General features: G+C 34.4%; 2 protein-coding genes across 2 annotated transcripts in view; one reads left to right on the top strand and one right to left on the bottom strand.

Moving 5' to 3' along the window:
• Positions 1–1,879: 1,879 nt before the first annotated feature.
• On the top strand, positions 1,880–5,870 carry LOC140158855 (monocarboxylate transporter 14-like). The gene is made up of 3 exons (XM_072182108.1): positions 1,880–2,025; positions 4,134–5,027; positions 5,627–5,870. Exons 1-3 carry the CDS (start codon positions 1,932–1,934, stop codon positions 5,794–5,796), a joined length of 1,158 nt encoding a protein of 385 aa, XP_072038209.1. The 5' UTR covers positions 1,880–1,931; the 3' UTR covers positions 5,797–5,870.
• Positions 5,871–8,073: 2,203 nt separating this feature from the next.
• Positions 8,074–21,525, bottom strand: part of LOC140159468 (uncharacterized) — a 37,481-nt gene continuing 24,029 nt past the window's right edge. Inside the window, exons 6-10 of the mRNA XM_072182954.1 lie at positions 11,494–11,719; positions 10,339–10,482; positions 9,507–9,622; positions 8,709–9,459; positions 8,074–8,340 (exon numbers count right to left, since the gene is read on the bottom strand). Of these exons, the coding sequence (XP_072039055.1) occupies positions 8,147–8,340; positions 8,709–9,459; positions 9,507–9,622; positions 10,339–10,482; positions 11,494–11,719 (1,431 nt within the window). The 3' untranslated portion in view covers positions 8,074–8,146. The remainder of the gene's footprint in view (positions 8,341–8,708; positions 9,460–9,506; positions 9,623–10,338; positions 10,483–11,493; positions 11,720–21,525) is intronic.

Here is a 21,525-nt window from a genome sequence, read left to right as displayed (position 1 = left end):
TTGCCACAGAGGGCGCTTTTCACTTGCACAATTTTTTTTGAGACAGGCTGTATATGGCTTCAAATGGCTTGTTATTTACAAAGAAGTAACAAAAACAGTGATAGATGACTCGTTGCTGTCCAAATGGAAATAAGAGTCTTTGGAAGCTTTTGGATGACAGATCGAAAGGAAACATTGGGGTCTTTGGGTGACAGAGCATGTGCCCATTAAAAAATATGGGGTCTTCGGGTGATAGCGATGCTGAAAGGTGGTCTAAACAGCTATATATACGCGTCACCTCCAAATTTGGACTGCCCCCAGCGCCTATCAATTCGTCTATAGGTATGTCAAAGTGGCTGCACAATAATTCTGCTACACTGTGCATGCAAGCATAACAGTGAATTGAAAAGCGCGCGCTTCAAAGTTGGCCAATTTTAGAGAACATCCCATGTCGTTAAATGAATTTCTTCATATGCTTCATTTATCCAAATTGTTTGAATTTTTAATATATGGTGTGTGAAGCCTTCCCGAGGCTACCATCGGGTCCCCCAAAATTAAAAGTTGTTTTGTTTAAGAACTACTGACTGTTTTTATGGATTTTTGAAGATCGCTCATAAATCAGTAAATATAGGCCTATTGAAATAAAGGGACCTACCACCATTTAGCTGAAATACAAATCTGTCTTAGCATGTAAATTATTTCCGTCGACAACGAATGAAACACTTCGAGAAAACTAGTTGAAACAAAACATTATATCAAAGATATTTCTAGGGAGTAATTTTCCAAACCTCAATAGCTCTTAAGCCATTGTGTGTGTCCAAGGCCATACTATTTTTGTATACGCGGTACAGTGGGAATGGTTTTTCCGTTGACCATTTGTCATCCCATGTTAATCCAGATAACAAAATGTTCATTTAAAGTCTCATTGCAAATGAATTATGATTTTTACTTTTCGGTTTTGGCTTTGAGCAATGGTGACACATACCATGTTTACAGAAAAAAATGAAAATTTTATTCCTGACATCGTCAAAATGTCAAACTTTGTATGTTTTGTATTATATTTAAGTAATTAACTGCAGTTTCTTTATTCAACATCATAACAGGTTCATACTTGACATATTTATGGTGAATGAATAGACTTTCATTAAATATTGAAAAAACCCAAAATTACTCATGCCTAATTTACATAAAAATACCATGAATACATAATTACCTGTAATTAGCTAATTTGCATAATTAATTACTTTTTGTGTATTTTTTGTTATCAATTGAAATAACTTTGTATACATATGTGTGCACAAAAAAACGCACCCTGATATCATGTACGGTTTTCTATTGGCATCAATTTTGCATATTAATTAGCTGAACTTAGTAATTTTTTCACCTTTAATTTGTCTGCAGATTGGCTGAATTTGCTAAAATAGTATACTTGGTTAATTTATTATAATTATTCAATGATAGATTTTTTTAATTTTGTTTTCTTTAACGAAGTTAGGAAAGATAGGCATTTAACCTGTGTACTTAAATTAACGCTGCTTTTTCAAGCAAGCGTCCAAATAAACCTTCAAAATCTCGAAATGTGCCAATTTTGTCATTATAGCCATTTGTGGCAGGTTTTAATTCCATTTACGAGCATCTTAAAATTGACACTACATCACAATGCATTGACCGATTTCAATTCCGTTTTTTGATTTTTGATGCTTTAATAAAGCTCATTCATGTAGAAACATTAAATAACGTTTTTGTGTTGCGCTTATTTTTGAGGTGATATACGTATTATTAGTGCAAGTGAGGTAGTTCGGCTCAATGTGTTCTGAACGTCCTACATTGCAAATTGGGACCCACCATCCAGGCACCAATTAAGCTCTGCTTACTTTTATTTGTCTTTCTCTATCATTTAAGGGCCTGTTGCTAGTGTGATTATCAACAAAGCTGAGCCTCGATGGGTCGTCATGACTGGTGGTTTAATCCAGGCATCAGGGCTCATACTTACGTATCTGGCCAGAACGACTACCGTATTGTATTTTACATTGGGATTACTACCTGGTAAGTATCGATTTAGCGCGTTTCGGCACCTACATTTCTTAAGATTGAATCTTAGACGTGTAAGGTTAGGCGTATTTTCTTACGCGTAATTTGAAGGTATCCGCCATCCATAAAAACATTGACGTTCCAATTTTGTCTGGCTCAAACGCCAGATTGACTCGTCTAATGAATATAGACGTCTGCACCTCGTCAAGGGCAATGGACAATGAACAAGTACCATGTTCACATCGGTGCACTTTTAACACAAGTCCAATCATCACTGATCATATCCATTCAAATGGAATTATGGAAACGATAAACAATAATTTCAATACCATAAAGGTTGACCGATACTTTCCAGGTAATTTGGTATACCTGTATTCAGTGGCGTGCGCAAAGGACCCCCCCAAAAAAAAAAATTAGACCTACTAGGTATCGATCGGGGGAAATGAACATTCGGGGGAACTGGCGTTTAATAAAAACCTATAATCCATGAGCTTCCGGACCCTGGGAGGTTTTCATTTTTTCAAACCATCTTAAAAAATTGGATCATTCGGGGGAACAGGATTGTCCTCCCCTAGTAAAAAAATCCTGCGCCCGCCACTGCCGGTATTACCATTATTTTGAAAGCTATTTTTGGACGATCAATGGCTAAATAGTCCGACGACTTCCGGACGCTTTCCCTTTGCAGATCCTTCCCGGAGATCCTTGAACGAAAATGACAGCCGAGAACTCAGTGGAAAAAGTGACGTCGCTCACGACGTAACTTGAAAACGTTGGACTATTATGTGGCCGTACACTACGAAAGAGCCGTAAAATCGACATATTGTATTCTGAGTGTAAAATGTGCGTGAAGGTCGTATTCAATTCATAGGTACCTCAATTTGGTGCAATCTCATTTATACCGTTTAACCAATCAATAATCCTTTTGCTGAAGAGGACATTGCTTCTACCTATTTCTATAGAATCCTTAAATAGCTCTAGTCTTTGTTTGCTTTGGCTAAATCCTGTTGAAGTGGGGGGTTACAAAGCATTGTATTTTGTCTAGGTGTGTTAACAATAAACAATGAGAGGACATTCCTGAACCTCGTTGACTTGGGGATGATTTGAAATGACCGCCAATTATGACTGTTTGATATTTTATTTACCGAAAAAGGTACCATTTTGTTGAAGGAGCAGAGAGCAACAAACCGTAACCCGTCTGGATATTGTTGGAAGTCAAATGATATATTTTAAAGCTTATGATATATATTTTTCAAATATACAAAATTGACCGGGCGACTTTACGGCTAATTTGCAGTGTACTCGCATATACGACACTTAGTGCAAAATTATGAGACCGTACGAGTTGGCTACTTGAAATGGAATGAAACTCTTGAATATAAATCGAAGACAATTTATGTCACGTTATTATCTGTGTCCAAACTTTCAATTTAGTACAGGTTCGACGTGTACCACCGGTACATGTGATGCATATTGATACATTAGTTCAATGCAGAATGTGATGAAACATTCATGCATTGTACTAACACCGGTGTCAAAACATCGAACCATACTAGGAAATCCTAGGATATGAAAAACAACATTTGAACATTACGTATGAACCAGCAACAGCACCCCAATCCTATACCATTCGATCTTGTTGCACCCAAGGGTCTTTTGATTCAGCGACGACATGGATCCTGCAAAGCAGGATCTGATTGTGCATGGCAAATACGCACAACTCAATGTGTAAAAAATTATGTGATTAAAAAGACGTGGCGACGGTGATCAGGAAACAATAAACCAACTTCCCTTAATCAATATACTAGTATGCAATACAACGTCACGCAGACTCCGGCATTGTCATTTAGTCTAAATACAAAAGTTCTGTCCTCCAGGAGGCTTTCCTGTCCTTTGAGAGCTTTTGAGAACTGTACGTCCTCCAACATGGCCATAGCTGCCATTATTGTTATACCGTTCTGGTTTGTTTATTGCATAGTGTCTATTATTTTGGGAGATTCGGAAAACAGATTAATTTAGCTTAAAATGGTGGCATATAAACCATTACAACCCCGATGTCCCGGCCCGAAGTCGCACTGTCTGTTGATAACGAGTGCTAATATTACACATTTTTGTTTGATTTATAGGATTTGGTGCATCGCTAGTTTTAGTATCGACTCAAATCAGCGTTGCAACTTATTTTACCACTTACTACAGCACAGCTATTGGAATTGTATATTCGGGCCTCGGCTTTGGCATCGTTCTACTTTCTCCTCTCATAGAAAAACTTATTGTTGTTTATGGATGGCGTGGGGCCATGCTGATTCACGGTGCTCTCATTCTTAACGTAGTTGTAATGGGAGCGCTTTCACCTCGGCATAGGGTTCAACAAAAGATAGCCAGAAACACTGACATGGTCGAGAAGTACAAAACTGATCAACAATATCGTCAAGTAAGTCCTAACACAGATGAGGGCAATATGAAAAGTGCCAGTAAACTGTCTGAAGTACTAGAGAGCGAAAATGTAACAAACGAAATAACTCTTCGAAATGCCGAAACGAAATGGTATCTCACTCACATCCAACTGTTCACCACTTCCCCCATAATGGTGTTAGTTTACCTCGTCACTTTCTTTGTCAACGCGGCTTATGGTGCTGCAATAACTCATATGTATAACCAAATCGTGTTGAGTGGATGCTCGGAGACAAAAGGAGCTTTAGCATTATCTCTGTTGGGTGTTGGAAGTTTACTTGGACGAATTTTTCATGGCATTCCCATCGATGCCAAGATCATGTTGCCGTCGACATTGTATATAATGACACTCATTGCTGCAGCTGCAATAACCTTTGTTAACCCTCTTGCAAACAATTATCCAGGATATGTAGTCTCTGCTGCAGGTATCGGGGTAATGTCAGGGATTTACTTCCCCCTGATCTATACTATTATACGACGAAGTGTTGGTACTTGTCAGCTAGCTACAGCAGTAGGGCTGGAATTGCTTATGGATGGATTAGGGATAATGGTTGGTGGATACCTTGTAGGTACGTACATGTGCTATATAATTATAATCGGCAATTAATTTGCGTTGTGGTTACATACCAGTGTATGGTACGCACGTTTCTGCTTTCATCATCACAACCTTGCTGTTATGGCATTAATTATATATCAGGAAAATATCACCAGTCGACCTCTTTTCACACAAAAATACTGGGCGAATCTTGGGAGTCGCACCTAGCTCTGGTAGTTAAAGGATGTATCATCGTAATTGTTGTGAAATTGATGTCTCGCAAGACTTGTAATATTTCATTCATAAGTTCCAAATTAGGGTTTCCATCGGTATTTCTGAGCTCGTTTACTTTGAGTTATTCCCCATAAATTAAAGCCCTCTATAACATCGCCATGACTACACGCTCCGCTTTGGAAAGTGTGGATGAAAATACGTGCCTAAACCTATGATGTTACCCTTTATTTAATTTCTGATTACGGGGGACGGGTGTTCACAACAGTGTCGTCGACATAGCGTAACCATAAAAACAAACAAAAAATCTGTTGACAAGAGGCATATTTAGCAAATGTACTAATCATGAAGTTGACATAAAAATTGTACTGTGTAATATTTCATATCTTATCATTTTTCTAGGTGCAATTCAACAGTTGTCAGGGAACTATAGCCTAAGTTTCTACCTCGTCGGTGGTATATATATACTTGCTGTGTGTTTCTTCTTGCCTGTTTTTTTGACGGAGAGAAAAGCAAAAACATGGATGACTATACATACTTGTGCAAAAACAAAGATTGGAACACGAGTGTGATGTGTGTGTGAAATGTAAAGGGATTTGTCAAGGTCTACCACTGACCTTGAGTACCAGTACCAGTGTATAGTTCACCTCTAACAATTTATTTGAGTAACGGTACATTGTCCAATAACTTACAAATCATATCTGTAAAAATTTATTGTACAATTGTATAAATGTCATATCTTTATATTATTTCCAATAAAATTATGTGTATCTTAATTGTCGAGATATTATATTAAATACCTAATTTACATAGATTTACCAATACAATTGCATTGCTTAATATAACGTTATTCTCATTCTTTCCGCACTTTTTTATATTCTAAACGAAAACGTTGCTTCAGCATTCAAAAGACTATATAGAATGTTCATGTCTAATTAAACAAATTTATCTCCAAGAAAAAGCCCACTTGTCTCATCTTTTCCATACGGAAATAATATCACAATACTCGTTCTCAATTAACATTTTTGCGATAACTAATATCTACCAATATCCATGCACGGGTATTGCTTTAATAGCAGCATATTAGCTACCTTCGACTTTTCATAAATACGTATTTATAAATACACACGTGACACGTGACGACTTTAAAAAAAACTATACTGGGTAATATACATACAGCTGTAAACCTCGTAAACTACTGCTGCATCACATCTCATAGTACTGAGGTTTAGTTAATGAGGTGTAGTCTTTGCCACATGTACATACCTACTTGGTCTATACCCAAAGAGTGGGGAAACCAATTAGACGTTTTAACAAATTTATACCTATAGGGCTTATATGTGTTTGCAGCTTATAACCAGAATCACATGTTGTGGCAGACTAGATTGGTTCAGAGGTGGATGCGGACTAATATATAGGTTTTTATGCGCAAAACGCTACTGTTGCTGGAGATCCAGATTAGTTAGAATTTGAACTCATTTTGGCGCTCTCTGCGCATTACAACCACAAAACACCCATTAACTCATATCACTTATTAACCCAAACCTCATAGGTGAGTAACGGGGGATACCAGGATTGGTCAATGGCTCTGGCATCTCTGGTAGCCACGGAACACTATAATTATTTATCGTCAGCCCGCTACGATAATTGCCTAAGTTATTTTTTGTAATTTTGAGAATAAAATACAAAATATGGTCCAAGCATGCATCAGTATTTACGTTATCACGCTAATTATTCCCTTTAATTTGTCTCATTCTTGTTATTACTATACTGTTGCATGCGTGAACCATATTTAGTACTTTGTTCTCAAAATTACAAAAAATAACTCAGGCAATTATCATAGCAGGGTGATGATAGTAATTGTTTTGTATTAGACAATGCATCTGATTCGACAATGATGTTATATTCATACATACAGCTATTGTGATATATTCAGCAACTATCAAAATACAAATTAAGCTCGTCATAAATATCATTGTAATATTGTAAAGAAATAAGGAAGTTTAATACAATTTCTTTGGCTTGTTAATAAAAAGCACCAGTATATCCTACATGAAAACGAGTTAATGTTTAGAGTACATGTGTAACGAAATTACAACACGGAGTGCATGTCAACGAAGTATTTGTACATAAAAATATAATATAACAAGTATTATTTCTCAGGTGACTAACTTTGGAATTAAAAGTGCTCAAACCCATTACAGGTGAGCGTAGAAACAAATTCAAAGTATATACCTCTGTGAAAGGCAACCGTTACTAATAGTTTCACGGCATACCCTTACTTACGATCATTGGGTATACCGATCATCAGACGGATCAGATCATCATTGGGTATATACGAATCCAATTTCACGCATTCCAACACCTCAATGGCAGGCATTAGCTGGGTCCCCGTCGGCTCTATCTCACCTAAAATGTGAAATGATGCGGCCTTGGAGGGTATTTTAAACTGCATTCTATCACCCGTGTTACACGTAGACAACACAAAAGAATCTAACATCGAATTTTAGGCGGCTTTAATCCACCCAAATGGGCACTCACAACACCTGTTTGGTGCATGCGGGGACCCAATAATGGCCGATCAAATCCTGACCATGACTTGGCTCGTTGGATTCGTCTATACCGATCATCACCCGTCTGATGATCGGTATACCCAATGATCGTAAGTGATGGTATGCCGTGAAACTATTAGTACCGGTTGCCTTTCACCACAGATCCTGGAAATAAATCACAGAGGTCTATACTTTGAATTTGTGTAATATAATAATAATATATATATATATATATATATTATTTTGTACATAATATAGTACTATTGTACATAATTTAATAAAAATGTGAGATATGATGATATCGGCAGCATAATAACATGACTTATGACCCGATGTCTGGGAAAAAAGAAAAACTGACCCATATGTGTCATTACGGTAATGGTGCATCTGTCGCCCATAGGTCCATGGCACCAAAGACTGAAAAACTTTTTCGTCGAAGGAGGGTATTGCGACCACGCTTCTGATATGCATAGAGGATTAACGTTATAATGCTTGCCAATGCAAATGCTCCTCCTGAGAAATAAAAAGCACTGTAGTAGCTTCCAGTAACATCTCGGATTAGACCTGGATATAAAATGAAAATATAACGAGCTTTAATTATTGAAAATATATTACGTGATCCATATCCTCATCCCCCACTTTACCACAAAAAAAATGATATTTTTCGGAATCCTCTGGCTACATAATCATGCATTTCGCAAATGCAAAATCGGAATCAACTGAAATTTTGGGAAAACATTTTTTTTTTTGATATCTACTCAAACATATTATAAAACGAGGATACTTGAATCAGAAAATACTCTTTTAATGCATTCTCTTTCATATGATATAATTATATGAAACAATAAAAAAAACATGTTGCAACTAAAGTTCTCCATCACACTTTCATTTCCTGAAATTGCATATCACAGCTTGAACAAATGAGCCCCTACCTGCAAAGTAGCCTCCGCACAGATCCCCAACAGCACCAATGGCAAACACCAACCCAAAATTGTGTGGAAATCTTGCTTTTGTATCTATACGTCTTATTATAACCGGCATGAGAGTGAAAAACACACCACTAGCGAATCCAAGGCATGTAGCAAATACCATCAACATAGCGAAGCCATCAACGAGAAGACAAATGTACGTAATCACTGTTGCTATAACAAGCATTAACAGTTCGGTTCCGAGAGCAGAAATATAACCGTGGTCTATGCACCATCCATGTGTTATTCTACTGAAGATGCTGCTGGCACCCATAACTGATATTATCAAACTCGCTTCGCTGTCAGATGCTCCAGTTTCGATGGCTGTTGCAACACCATGAGTTAGAACTGCCAGCCACCCAGCACTTAATAAAAACATCAACACAGAAACAAATACAATTGGAATGGTAGGAACATAAGTAGCAGCATGGGCTGCAATCTGTGCCGATGCTCTGCGAGTTCTCGTCTTCCATGTTTCAACACCGAGCTCTTTATTCTCTTCAGAATCTTCAATAACAGCTAATCCTGCATCAATACTGCATTTGGGAGAGCCATCAGACAATCTATTTTGATAGTTGCTCTCTGAGATTATATTAATCGGCGACTGAGAATGGGATGTCAAGTTTTGACAATTTCTATTGTGTCCCAAAGGTCGAAATAAACACGCTGCCGCCACTATATGAAATGCTATTGCTCCTTCAATTAAAAAGCCCCTCTCCAACCAAACGTGTGTATAAGTTTCTCAATAAGTGGTGGATATACCACAAGACCAACACCGGGCCCAACATGCGCTATTCCATTCGCAAATGTATACGATGTTGTGAAATATTCTTCTATAATCACTGCTGCAGGGATGTGCGTAAGTCCTGCTCCTACTCCTGCAGTGAAAATAATAATGATTAAGAAAATGAATCTTTTTCAGTTGGTAACATTCGGAATTATAACTTCACGTCACTTTACTACTTGCACGTACATGCAATCTATCAATCTAACATAAAGATATGAATACATGACTACAAAACCCACTCAAGTCCATGGAAAGTGATTGTGAGAAAACTAAAAAAACACTGTGTATCATTTTCATTTCTTCAGTTAGATTTACCTGGTAAATAGGGCAAGTTTAAGATGCAAATGAGCGGGTTAAACTGTATTAAGTATGACGATTAGCATTTCGGGGACTTCGTGAGGGGTCATTTTGTGTGCCGGACTTGGGTGGTTTTTTGAATCACATAGTAAGTGTATTCTTTACCCTTTGCTCTCAGTCGTTTTTTCTTGTTCTGTGCCCATTCAGCTTCATGTCTGCGTTTTTTTTACCTCGTATTTCGTCATCACTGGTGCTATAACCTCAATTTAACGTCAACCATCCTGCACTGTTTGCGAGGGCACTATAATATGTGTGCAAAAACCACCCAAGTCCATGGACTTGCTTGGTTTTTTGATTTCACATGCTCAATAGACGCACGTAGAGGGTGGGTCTGTGTTGTTCTTTTATACATAATAATTATGATAGTACCATGCTTAAAACTCAATTTGGCCAAAGTATGGACTTGGGTGGGTTTTGTATTCAGGTGTTCATATGTTAACGTATACTTACCTGTAATCAAACTTAATGTAAGGAACAGGTGGACTATAGAGGAAGCAAAGGCACTGGCAATTAGACCTATTGTAATGATAAGGCCACCTATTATTGCCGTCCTTCGACATCCGAACTTCTTAACAACCATACCACTAACTAGACCTGGTAAAATATTGAAACAGAAATGCATACAACATTAATTTGAATACGGTAATAACAACTTTGGTAGTGGATTATTACACAATGGGGTCGAGTACTAAATGCAATGTAATTGTTATTAATATTATGATGTATATTCATACGTAGCGGTAAACGTAAATAGAAAGCAAATACTTCTACGCTACTCATATTTGGTACACTCGCCGCAGCGATTTCACCGGGTCAACCGGCGTCTTCATCTGTCATTGGAGGTGTCTCAACAACATCACTAGCAATGTTCAACAAATCTTCTGATGCAATAACATCCGCTGAAGACGCCAGTTGACCCGGCGAAAGCGCTCCGGTGAGTGAACCAAATTTGAGTAGCATAGAAGTATAAATTTGGTTGCTAATTGCAATTAGTTTTTTTTAAGTGTCACAAATACTTGTAAAAAACCATTGTTACAAAATTAACACAGCGTTGTATAAACAAAGAGAGCAACAAAAACGAACATTGTAACAAAACAAATAAGTTATTACAAGAAAAAATAATGTGTCTTCAGACTATACTCTTGAAAGAAGCAATTAACAGTCTGAGATTGTATGATCTGGAGAGGCAGGACATTTCAGATGCGAAAACTCAGGAGCGGCGTTACTTGAAGCACCATCTCCGGCAAGTGAGGATCTTCAAGAAGGATCATTCTTTCCTTTTGTCATTTTAAAATCAAAATACACATCTCCCCGTAGATTTTTTCGCATTGATTACCATGGCACTGATGGCAGGCACAATTTCTGTTTTACTCATTGCAAACATCAAGCTGAAATCATTGAGAAACAGTATAGTAACATAGATTGTCTCTCTTTAACCTAGGGCTCAGTGTAACAAAGGCTCATCTCTATTAGCTCTCGTGAGTAATGTTATTCATAAGTACGATTGCTTTTATCATGTTTATACACAAAATTACATGTACCCAGAGGAGCTATTGGAGATGAGCCTTTGTTATACCGAACCCTTAAATTCTTGAATTAACTTACTTGAAAACCCCATCAGTGCCACTGCAGAGCTTGCTAGCCACCCTGTTAATCCAGCACTGGTATCAAACTCTTCTCTTAATGGTACTAAATACACACCAACTGTTAAAAGTGATGCCATTTCTACCATCAGTATTGAGAAGGAACCAAGTAGCACCCAATAACGCCAACGTCTTCTTGTTCTTGATAACATCTGAGATTGAGGATGACTTTCATCTTCATTTCCATCCTTTTCATGTAAGGAAAATCTGAATTAATATAAAGATAAAGATCGTGAAAGTATTACCTGAGACCATTATACTTTAGGTATTATGGTCTCAGGTATTATTGAGAAAGATTAACATGGTTAATGTGCCATATTACGACTTTTAAAAGTGGACCACTTTATCCCCATCTCATCTGACAAAACACATATAGGGTGCTTATAGCTACATTGTGGAATAGCTATATAGAAACAAAATTAATATATGGCCTACAACGTAACTTTGTGGCAAAATAAAACATTTCAGTTTTTACTTCTCTGTACTTTTCACAACTTATTGTCATTTCTTTTGTTTCAGTTTTCTTTTGTTCTTTTTGTTTTAAATTAATGGCGCGCATAAATAAGCCATTCACCACTCTCAAACTAATTGTTAACTTCCTTTTGTCATAAAACAAACAAATTTACCCAAATATTGTTTAGTTTTAAAATTAGGATTTTTTTCTTTGGCGCAGTATACATTAAGATTATCAATACTACTTAGATAAATAGATAATGGTACAACTTGCACAATTCAGCGGACACCATCAACAGGTATGTAGCGTCAACATCCCTAATAATTCCAATAATCCGTAATTCATAATATGATGATAACATACTATTACTAGTACTTACATAACTTGCTTACGCTGTCCCTGGTTTTCATCCCGATCGTCATCTTCCTCTAATTCTTCTATCTTGTCCATTTCATTCGCCATATTATATGATTATGATGAACCCGGGTTATGAACATAAAATCGTTTTTCACGGTGGCAAAGGTCTGAAACGGTTTTAAGAACAGTCATGACTGAATAGAGAAACACAATCCGGGAACACAATAATATAAGCTAATATAAAGCCCTGGAAGAAAAGAGCAGGCTAATAAATTAGCGAAAAAGTCACCTGCCTTGATAGTCCCCTACATGCATATCAGCAGTATAGATATAGCCACGTGTGGAATTAGCGTTCACGGGTAGCGTTTTAACACTTTATACGGTCAGTACTACTACTAGTAACAGAGATACGTACGTAGGCTACGTACGTGTATGTCACACAGCTATATAATATATGTATATATTATACACGCTATTCGGCATACTAAAAAATCCGATAATTTTAATAGTAGCCTACCAATATTTGTCGTGCACAAAATCAGCAACGTGTTATTCAAATCAAGACAAGGAATACTTACTTCGGCTGCATCCCATAGCGGTGAAAATCTATCTTCGTCTATACCATGGTAATCGCTGATTTCCAACCGCCGGAGCGACCTATGAATAATTAATTAAATGACGTATATACAAGCGTTCTAGGTATTCTCATGTATTCTGTGCAGTATGCACGAACTACCACATGGGCAATTGGTTTATTTATTTGTTATTGTTTATTTGATTGTTTAATGGTTTGTTATTACTTATTAATTATTTTAATTATTTGTTTATATTTGGTTTGTTTATTTGTTTGATTTTTATTTATTTGTTTGTTTTTATTTTGTTAATTGTTTTGTTTACTTGTTTGTTTATTTTTTATAACTTTGTTGACTTGTTTGTTTCAACGTTTCTTTATTTATTTGTTTATAAGTTTGTTGATTTATTTGTTTGTTTGTTAATTAGTTTGTTTATAAGTTTAATTTGTTTATTTTTTGTTAATCATATTGTTTATTTATTTGTTTATATGTTTGTTAATTTACTGGTTTGTTTGTTTTGTTAATGACTTTGTTTATTTGTTTGCATTTTGTTTGTTTAAAAGTTTATTTGTTTATAAGTTTATTTGTTTGTTAATAAGTTTGTTGTTAATTTGTTTTGTTGTTAATTATATTGTTTATTTGTTTGTTTATAACTTTGCTTATTTGTTTGTTATTTTATATTATTTTGTTTATTTGTTTATTTTTGTTTATGTTTACTTGTTTGTTTATTTTTAAGTTTGTTGACTTGTTTGTTTAAACGTTTCTTTCTTTATTTGTTTGTTAATTAGTTTGTTTATAAGTTTGTTAATTTGTTTATTTATTTGTTTATTTTTTGTTAATCATATTGTTTGTTTGCTTATTTATCTTTTGTTTAATAATGACTGTATTTTGTTTGTTTGTTTATAAGTTTGTTTATTTGTTTGTTTATACGTTTGTTGTTAATTTGTTTATTTTTTTACCTTTTTGTTAATTATATTGTTTATTTATTTGTTTGTTAATTATTTTACTCACTCAATCACTCACTTTTTATAAGTTTCTTTATTTGTTTATTATTTTATGTTAATTATTATATTTATCTTTTATAAGTTTGTTAATTGTTTATTTATTTGTTTATTTTTTGTTAATCATATTGTTTGTTTGAAAGTTTGTTAATCTATTTGTTTGTTTGCTTATCTTTAGTTAATGGCTTTGTTTATTTGCCTGTATTTTGTTTGTTTATAAGTTTGTTATTTTTTGTTTACTTGTTTGTTTAAACACGATTTTATTAATTTGTTTATAAGTTTGTTTATTTGTTTGCTTTGTTTGTTAATTAGTTTGTTTATGAGTTTGTTAATTTGTTTATTTATTTGTTTATTTTTTGTTAATGATAATGTTTATTGTTTGTTTATAAGTGTGTTAATTGCTTGTGTGTTTATGTTTTGTTAATGACTTTGTTTATTTGTTTGTATCTTGTTTGTTTGTTTATAAGTTTGTTTGTTTATTTATTTGTTAATAAGTTTATTTATTTGTTGTTTACAAGTTTATTGTGAATTTGTTTATGTATTTGTTTATTTATTTTGTTAATTATATTGTTGATTTGTTTGTTTATAAGTTTGTTTATTTGTTTGTTATATTATGTTAATTATTTTGTTTATTTGTTTAATTTTTATAACTTTGTTAATTTGTTTATTTATTTGTTTATTTTTGTTAATCATATTGTTTGTTTGTTTATAAGTTTGTTGTTAATCTGTTTGTTTATTTGTTTATCTTTTTGCTAAATAAATTGTTTATTTGTTTGTTTATAAGTTTGTTATTTGTTTGTTATTTTATGTTAATTATTTTGTATTTTGCTTATCTGTTTATTTTTTATAAGTTTGTGTATTTGTTATTCTTTGTTAATATTTTGTTGATTAATTGCTTATGTGTTTATTTAAAAGTTTGTTTGTTAATTTGTTTATTTTTTGGTTAATATATTGTTTATTTGTTAATTTGTTTATTTATTTATTTGTTTATAAATAGTTACTTCGGAGTGGTGTAAATCGTTTTTATTTAATAAATTAATTGATAACTGCTGCTTGCTTCCTTATTTATTTATTTATTTATTTATTTATTTATTTATATATCTATTTATTGGTGATTATACATTTATTTGTTTATTTATTTGATCTATTATTTATTTGTTCATCGCTCGCATCTCAATAAATAAATAATTAAATAATTAAGCAAGCAAGCAATAAACAACCAAGCAGGCGAGTAATCAAACGCTAACGCGATCAAACGCGACCAACCTATCCATCAATATATCAATAATCAATCAATCAATCATCACTTCAGCAATCGCTCACACACTCATTAACTCACCCAATCACAAATTAACTCACTAAATCAATCAACAAGAAATCAATAAATCGATTGATCCACAATCAATCTTCAATCAACATATCAATCAACAAACTTTGATAATCAAATAATCATTCACTCATTCACTCACATACTCATTCACTCACCACTCAATCAATCAATCAATCACTCCACCATCACTCACTCACTCACTCACTCACTCACTCACTCACTAACTCATCACTCACTCACCACTCACTCCTCATCTCACTCAATCAATCAATCAATCACTCAATCAATCAATCACTCAATCAATCACCCAATATCTCACTCACTCACCACTCACTCCGGGACTCACTCACTCCGGGACTCACTCACTCCGGGACTCACTCACTCACTCGCTCGCTCACCCCTTCCCATCACTTACTCATTCACTTACACCCTCCTTCTCTCATTCGTTCACTCACTCCTCCCCCGCTCACTCACTCACTCACTCACTCACTCATCCATTCTAACTAACTAACCCCTCACACACTCACCCCTTCACCCCTTTACTCACTCACTTACCTCTTCCTACCCCCTCTTAATACTCTCTTGCTCACTTACTAGCTCATTCCTTATGACTCACAAACTTACTCACCACAAGTTCACACTTGATGCACTCGACAATATACTTCACAAGGCACTCGATCAGTCACTCATCACTCACTAATTAACTCACCACTCTCGCTCATTTACACAATCAAGCAATTAAACAATCAATCAATAAATTAAATCATCAAGCAATCAACAAATCAAGCAAATCAAGTGGATCAATCGATTTATTGATTTGCTGATGATTGATCTTAGTGATTTATTGATTGCGTTGATTGATTGCTTGAGTTATGGTGTTATAAAGCCTCCTTGATTAATTGATTATTAATTAAGTTTTTGATTTGGTGAGTTAATGAGTGTGTGAGCGATTGCTGAAGTGATGATTGATTGATTGATTGATTGATTGATTAATTATTGAAATAGATCAAATAAATAAACAAGCAAATGTATAATCACTAATAATTAAATAAATAAATAAATAAATAAGCAAGCAAGCAGCAGCTATCAATTAATTTATTAAATAAAAACAAAAACGATTTACACCATGCACTCCGAAGTAACTATAAACAAATAAATAAATAAACAAATAAATAAATAAACAAATTAACAAATAAACAATATATTAACAAAAAAATAAACAAATAAATAAACACATAAGCAATTAATCAAAAAATATTAACAAAGAATAACAAATAAACAAACTTATAAACAAATGAATAAACAAACAAACTTATAAACAAACAAACAAAATACAAACAAATAAACAAAGTCATTAACAAAACAAACAAAAGAGCAAACAAGCAAATTAACACACTTATAAACAAACAAGTAAACATTATCATTAACAAAAAATAAACAAATAAATAAACAAATTAACAAACTCATAAACAAACTAATTAACAAACAAAGCAAGCAAACAAACTTATAAACAAACTAGTAAACAAACTTATCAAAAAAACACAAGTAAACAAAAATTATAAACAAACAAACAAACAAAATACAGACAAATAAACAAAGCCATTAACTAAAGATAAACAAACAAGCAAACAAACAAATTAATTAACAAACTTTCAAACAAACAAACAAACAATATGATTAACATAAAATAAACAAATAAATAAAGAATTAACAAACTTATAAAAGATAAACATAATAACTAACATAAAATAATAAACAAATAAACACACTTAAAAAGAGTGAGTGAGTGATTGAGTGAGTAAAGTAATTAACAAACAAATAAATAAACATTATAATTAACAAAAAGGTAAACAAATAAACAATCAAATTAACAACAAACTTATAAACAAACAAATAAACAAACAAACAAAATACAGACAAATAAACAAAGTCATTAACAAAAGATAAATAAGCAAACAAACAAATAGATTAACAAACTTATAAACAAACAAAATTAATAAACAATATGATTAACAAAAAATAAACAAATAAATAAGCAAATTAACAAACTTATAAACAAACTAATCAACAAACAAATAAATAAATAAACAAACTTATAAACAAATGAATAAAGAAACGTTTAAACAAACAAGTCAACAAACTTAAAAAATAAACAAACAAGTAAACATAAACAAAAATAAACAAATAAACAAAAAATATATAAAATAACAAAGAAATAAACAAACTTATAAACAAACAAATAAACAATATAATTAACAAAAACAAATTAACAACAAACTTATTAACAAACAAATAAACTTATAAACAAATAAATAAACAAATAAACTTTTAAAACAAACAAACAAAATGCAAACAAATAAACAAAGTCATTAACAAAACATAAACAAACCAATAAATTAACAAACTTATAAAGAAATAAATAAACAATATGATTAACAAAAATAAACAAATAAATAAACAAATAAATAAACAAATTAACAAACTTATAAACAAACTTATAAACAAACTAATTAACAAACAAACAAATAAATAAACAAATTTATAAACAAATAAATAAAGAAACGTTGATAGTTATAAAAAATAAACAAGTAAACAAAATAACAAACAAATAATAAACAAACCAAATATAAACAACTAATTAGAATAATTAAAATAATTAATAAGTAATAACAAACCATTAAACAATCAAATAAACAATACAATTAGGGCCTAATACCAATTGCCCATGTGGTAGTTTGTGCACACTGTACATGGTGTGTGGTACTGGTGCACAGAATACCTAGAACGCTTGTATATACGTCATTTAATTAATTATTCATAAGTCGCTCCGGCGGTTGGAAATCAGCGATTACCCTATACCATAGGCTATATATTATGTTTACATCCAGATCCCGGATCCAGATGAGCTCAGATGCACGAAGCACATCGGTCCACAATACGGTACCCTGCACAATACCCTTGACCTATCTGGCGAACTGAACTAGCACGAGTCACGCCTTTGTTTTGTTGTATTACTTTTACTTTTATCTTATGAATAGTCATTACATGACGTCATACTCGCCGACTCATACTATTTAGGGATGTATTTATCGGGTGGGCACTGCAGTTATTTAAGTTCAGAAAGTTGGCCGGGAAAGTAGGCAGCTTTCTTTTTTTTTTAATGACATTCAGACTCGTAGCATGAATGAAATGCACTAATAGCATCATGTAGCATAGGTCTATGTCATGTCAGCAGAAGAGGCTCCCGGCTCATAGGCCTATAGTTAAAAATGTGCTAGGAACAGGTACCCAGGTACAAACTTTGTGCTAATAATGTAGTTTTACCACATATCTGAATAGCTAGCTCGGTCTGAATAACCGTGACAGCCCTACCCCGGGAGCTAGTACTACCCTTTGACGTTAGGCCTACATTTGTAAGTAAGTCTTATCAACTTTTTTGAACATGAACATCGTGTAGCCCTATATACACCCTTCTCTATGTTATGTTTCAAGTATTGTAACGTGTTACAACTTACATATGTGTAAGCTTGTGTAGTTTAGTCAGTGGCGGGACTTCGGGGGGGGGGGGAGCCTCGGACACAGTGGCGCAGCTGGGATCTTTTCGGGGGGGGACAAGCCTGTATGGGACCAAACAAAAATGGGGTAGTCCTGGTGCGACGCACACCCCCCATCAAAAAGGAAATAAGTTTAGATTTTGCGATCTAAGAGGGAAAATAACAAACTGGATTATAGTCTGACAATTTTAGCCCAAAATAAAGGTGAATTTTACTTTGTTAAGGCATTGTTACCATATTTTGGTCCAAAACATGGTGTTTTTGGGCTCGGAACATATTATAAGACAATCTTGGGAGCCCTGGGCGCGAGCCCATCTGCCCGAATCCACTGCCCTGCGTAATTGCGTTTGAAATATAGCTCAATGGACTAAATCGGCCAATTTTGTGTCGCACACAGCCTTCTCTACCACCTTTTTCGACTTTGGGGGCGGGGGTGGCCATTTTATTGTTTTATTTTTACTCTAGTCAAGTTACTATAGGCCTATGTGATTTTTGTGTAATTAGCATTTCAACAGCTCTTCAGTAGATAACATACATGTCTCATAGCTATGTGGTGTGTGCTATCTTCAGTAGATAACATACCTGTCTCATAGCTATGTGGTGTGTGCTATCTTCAGTAGATAGTATGTTTCATAGCTATGTGGTGGGGGATCTTCAGTAAACAGCATATCTGTCTCATAGCTATTATGTGGTATATGTGCTATTTTCAGTAGATAAGATACCTGTCTCATAGCTATGTGGTGTGTGCTATCTTCAGTAGATAGTATGTTTCATAGCTATGTGGTGGGGGATCTTCAGTAGACAGCACATCTGTCTCATAGCTATTATGTGGTATATGTGCTATCTTCAGTAGATAACATACCTGTCTCATAGCTATGTGGTGTGTGCTATCTTCAGTAGATAGTATGTTTCATAGCTATGTGGTGGGGGATCTTCAGTAAACAGCATATCTGTCTCATAGCTATTATGTGGTATATGTGCTATTTTCAGTAGATAAGATACCTGTCTCATAGCTATGTGGTGTGTGCTATCTTCAGTAGATAGTATGTTTCATAGCTATGTGGTGGGGGATCTTCAGTAAACAGCATATCTGTCTCATAGCTATTATGTGGTATATGTGCTATTTTCAGTAGATAACATACCTGTCTCATAGCTATGTGGTGTGTGCTATCTTCAGTAGACAGTATGTTTCATAGCTATGTGGTGTGGGATCTTCAGTAAACAGCATATCTGTCTCATAGCTATTATGTGGTATATGTGCTATTTTCAGTAGATAACATACCCGTCTCGTAGCTATGTGGTGTGTGCTATCTTCAGTAGATAGTATATGTTTCATAGCTATGTGGTGTGGGATCTTCAGTAGACAGCACATCTGTCTCATAGCTATTATGTGGTATATGTGCTATTTTCAGTAGATAACATACCTGTCTCATAGCTATGTGGTGTGTGCTATCTTCAGTAGATAGTATATGTTTCATAGCTATGTGGTGTGGGATCTTCAGTAGACAGCACATCTGTCTCATAGCTATTATGTGGTATATGTGCTATCTTCAGTAGATAACATACCTGTCTCATAGCTATGTGGTGTGTGCTATCTGCAGTAGATAGTATATGTTTCAAAGCTATGTGGTGTGGGATCTTCAGTAGACAGCATATCTGTCTCATAGCTATTATGTGGTATATGTGCTATCTTCAGTAGATAACATACCCGTCTCGTAGCTATGTGGTGTGTGCTATCTTCAGTAGATAGTACGGTATATGTTTCATAGCTATGTGGTGTGGGATCTTCAGTAGACAGCATATCTGTCTCATAGCTATTATGTGGTATATGTGCTATTTTCAGTAGATAAGATACCTGTCTCATAGCTATGTGGTGTGTGCTATCTTCAGTAGATAGTATGTTTCATAGCTATGTGGTGGGGGATCTTCAGTAAACAGCATATCTGTCTCATAGCTATTATGTGGTATATGTGCTATTTTCAGTAGATAACATACCTGTCTCATAGCTATGTGGTGTGTGCTATCTTCAGTAGACAGTATGTTTCATAGCTATGTGGTGTGGGATCTTCAGTAAACAGCATATCTGTCTCATAGCTATTATGTGGTATATGTGCTATTTTCAGTAGATAACATACCCGTCTCGTAGCTATGTGGTGTGTGCTATCTTCAGTAGATAGTATATGTTTCATAGCTATGTGGTGTGGGATCTTCAGTAGACAGCACATCTGTCTCATAGCTATTATGTGGTATATGTGCTATTTTCAGTAGATAACATACCTGTCTCATAGCTATGTGGTGTGTGCTATCTTCAGTAGATAGTATATGTTTCATAGCTATGTGGTGTGGGATCTTCAGTAGACAGCACATCTGTCTCATAGCTATTATGTGGTATATGTGCTATCTTCAGTAGATAACATACCTGTCTCATAGCTATGTGGTGTGTGCTATCTGCAGTAGATAGTATATGTTTCAAAGCTATGTGGTGTGGGATCTTCAGTAGACAGCATATCTGTCTCATAGCTATTATGTGGTATATGTGCTATCTTCAGTAGATAACATACCCGTCTCGTAGCTATGTGGTGTGTGCTATCTTCAGTAGATAGTACGGTATATGTTTCATAGCTATGTGGTGTGGGATCTTCAGTAGACAGCATATCTGTCTCATAGCTATTATGTGGTATATGTGCTATTTTCAGTAGATAAGATACCTGTCTCATAGCTATGTG

Source organism: Amphiura filiformis, chromosome 8, assembly GCF_039555335.1.
Source record: "Amphiura filiformis chromosome 8, Afil_fr2py, whole genome shotgun sequence".
NCBI classification, from domain to species: domain Eukaryota; kingdom Metazoa; phylum Echinodermata; class Ophiuroidea; order Amphilepidida; family Amphiuridae; genus Amphiura; species Amphiura filiformis.
The sequence above is the reverse complement of the archived record's forward strand: the minus strand, read 5'-3'. Positions and strand labels throughout refer to the sequence as shown.

What these genes read in the sequence shown, in the direction of transcription:
- LOC140158855 (XM_072182108.1), top strand. Translation starts at nt 1,932, where the DNA reads ATGACTGGTGGTTTAATCCAGGCATCAGGGCTCATACTTACGTATCTG. An exon ending in TACATTGGGATTACTACCTG is followed by an intron (nt 2,026 to 4,133) that starts GTAAGTATCGAT and finishes TTTGATTTATAG; the next exon opens with GATTTGGTGCATCGCTAGTT. An exon ending in GGTTGGTGGATACCTTGTAG is followed by an intron (nt 5,028 to 5,626) that starts GTACGTACATGT and finishes TCATTTTTCTAG; the next exon opens with GTGCAATTCAACAGTTGTCA.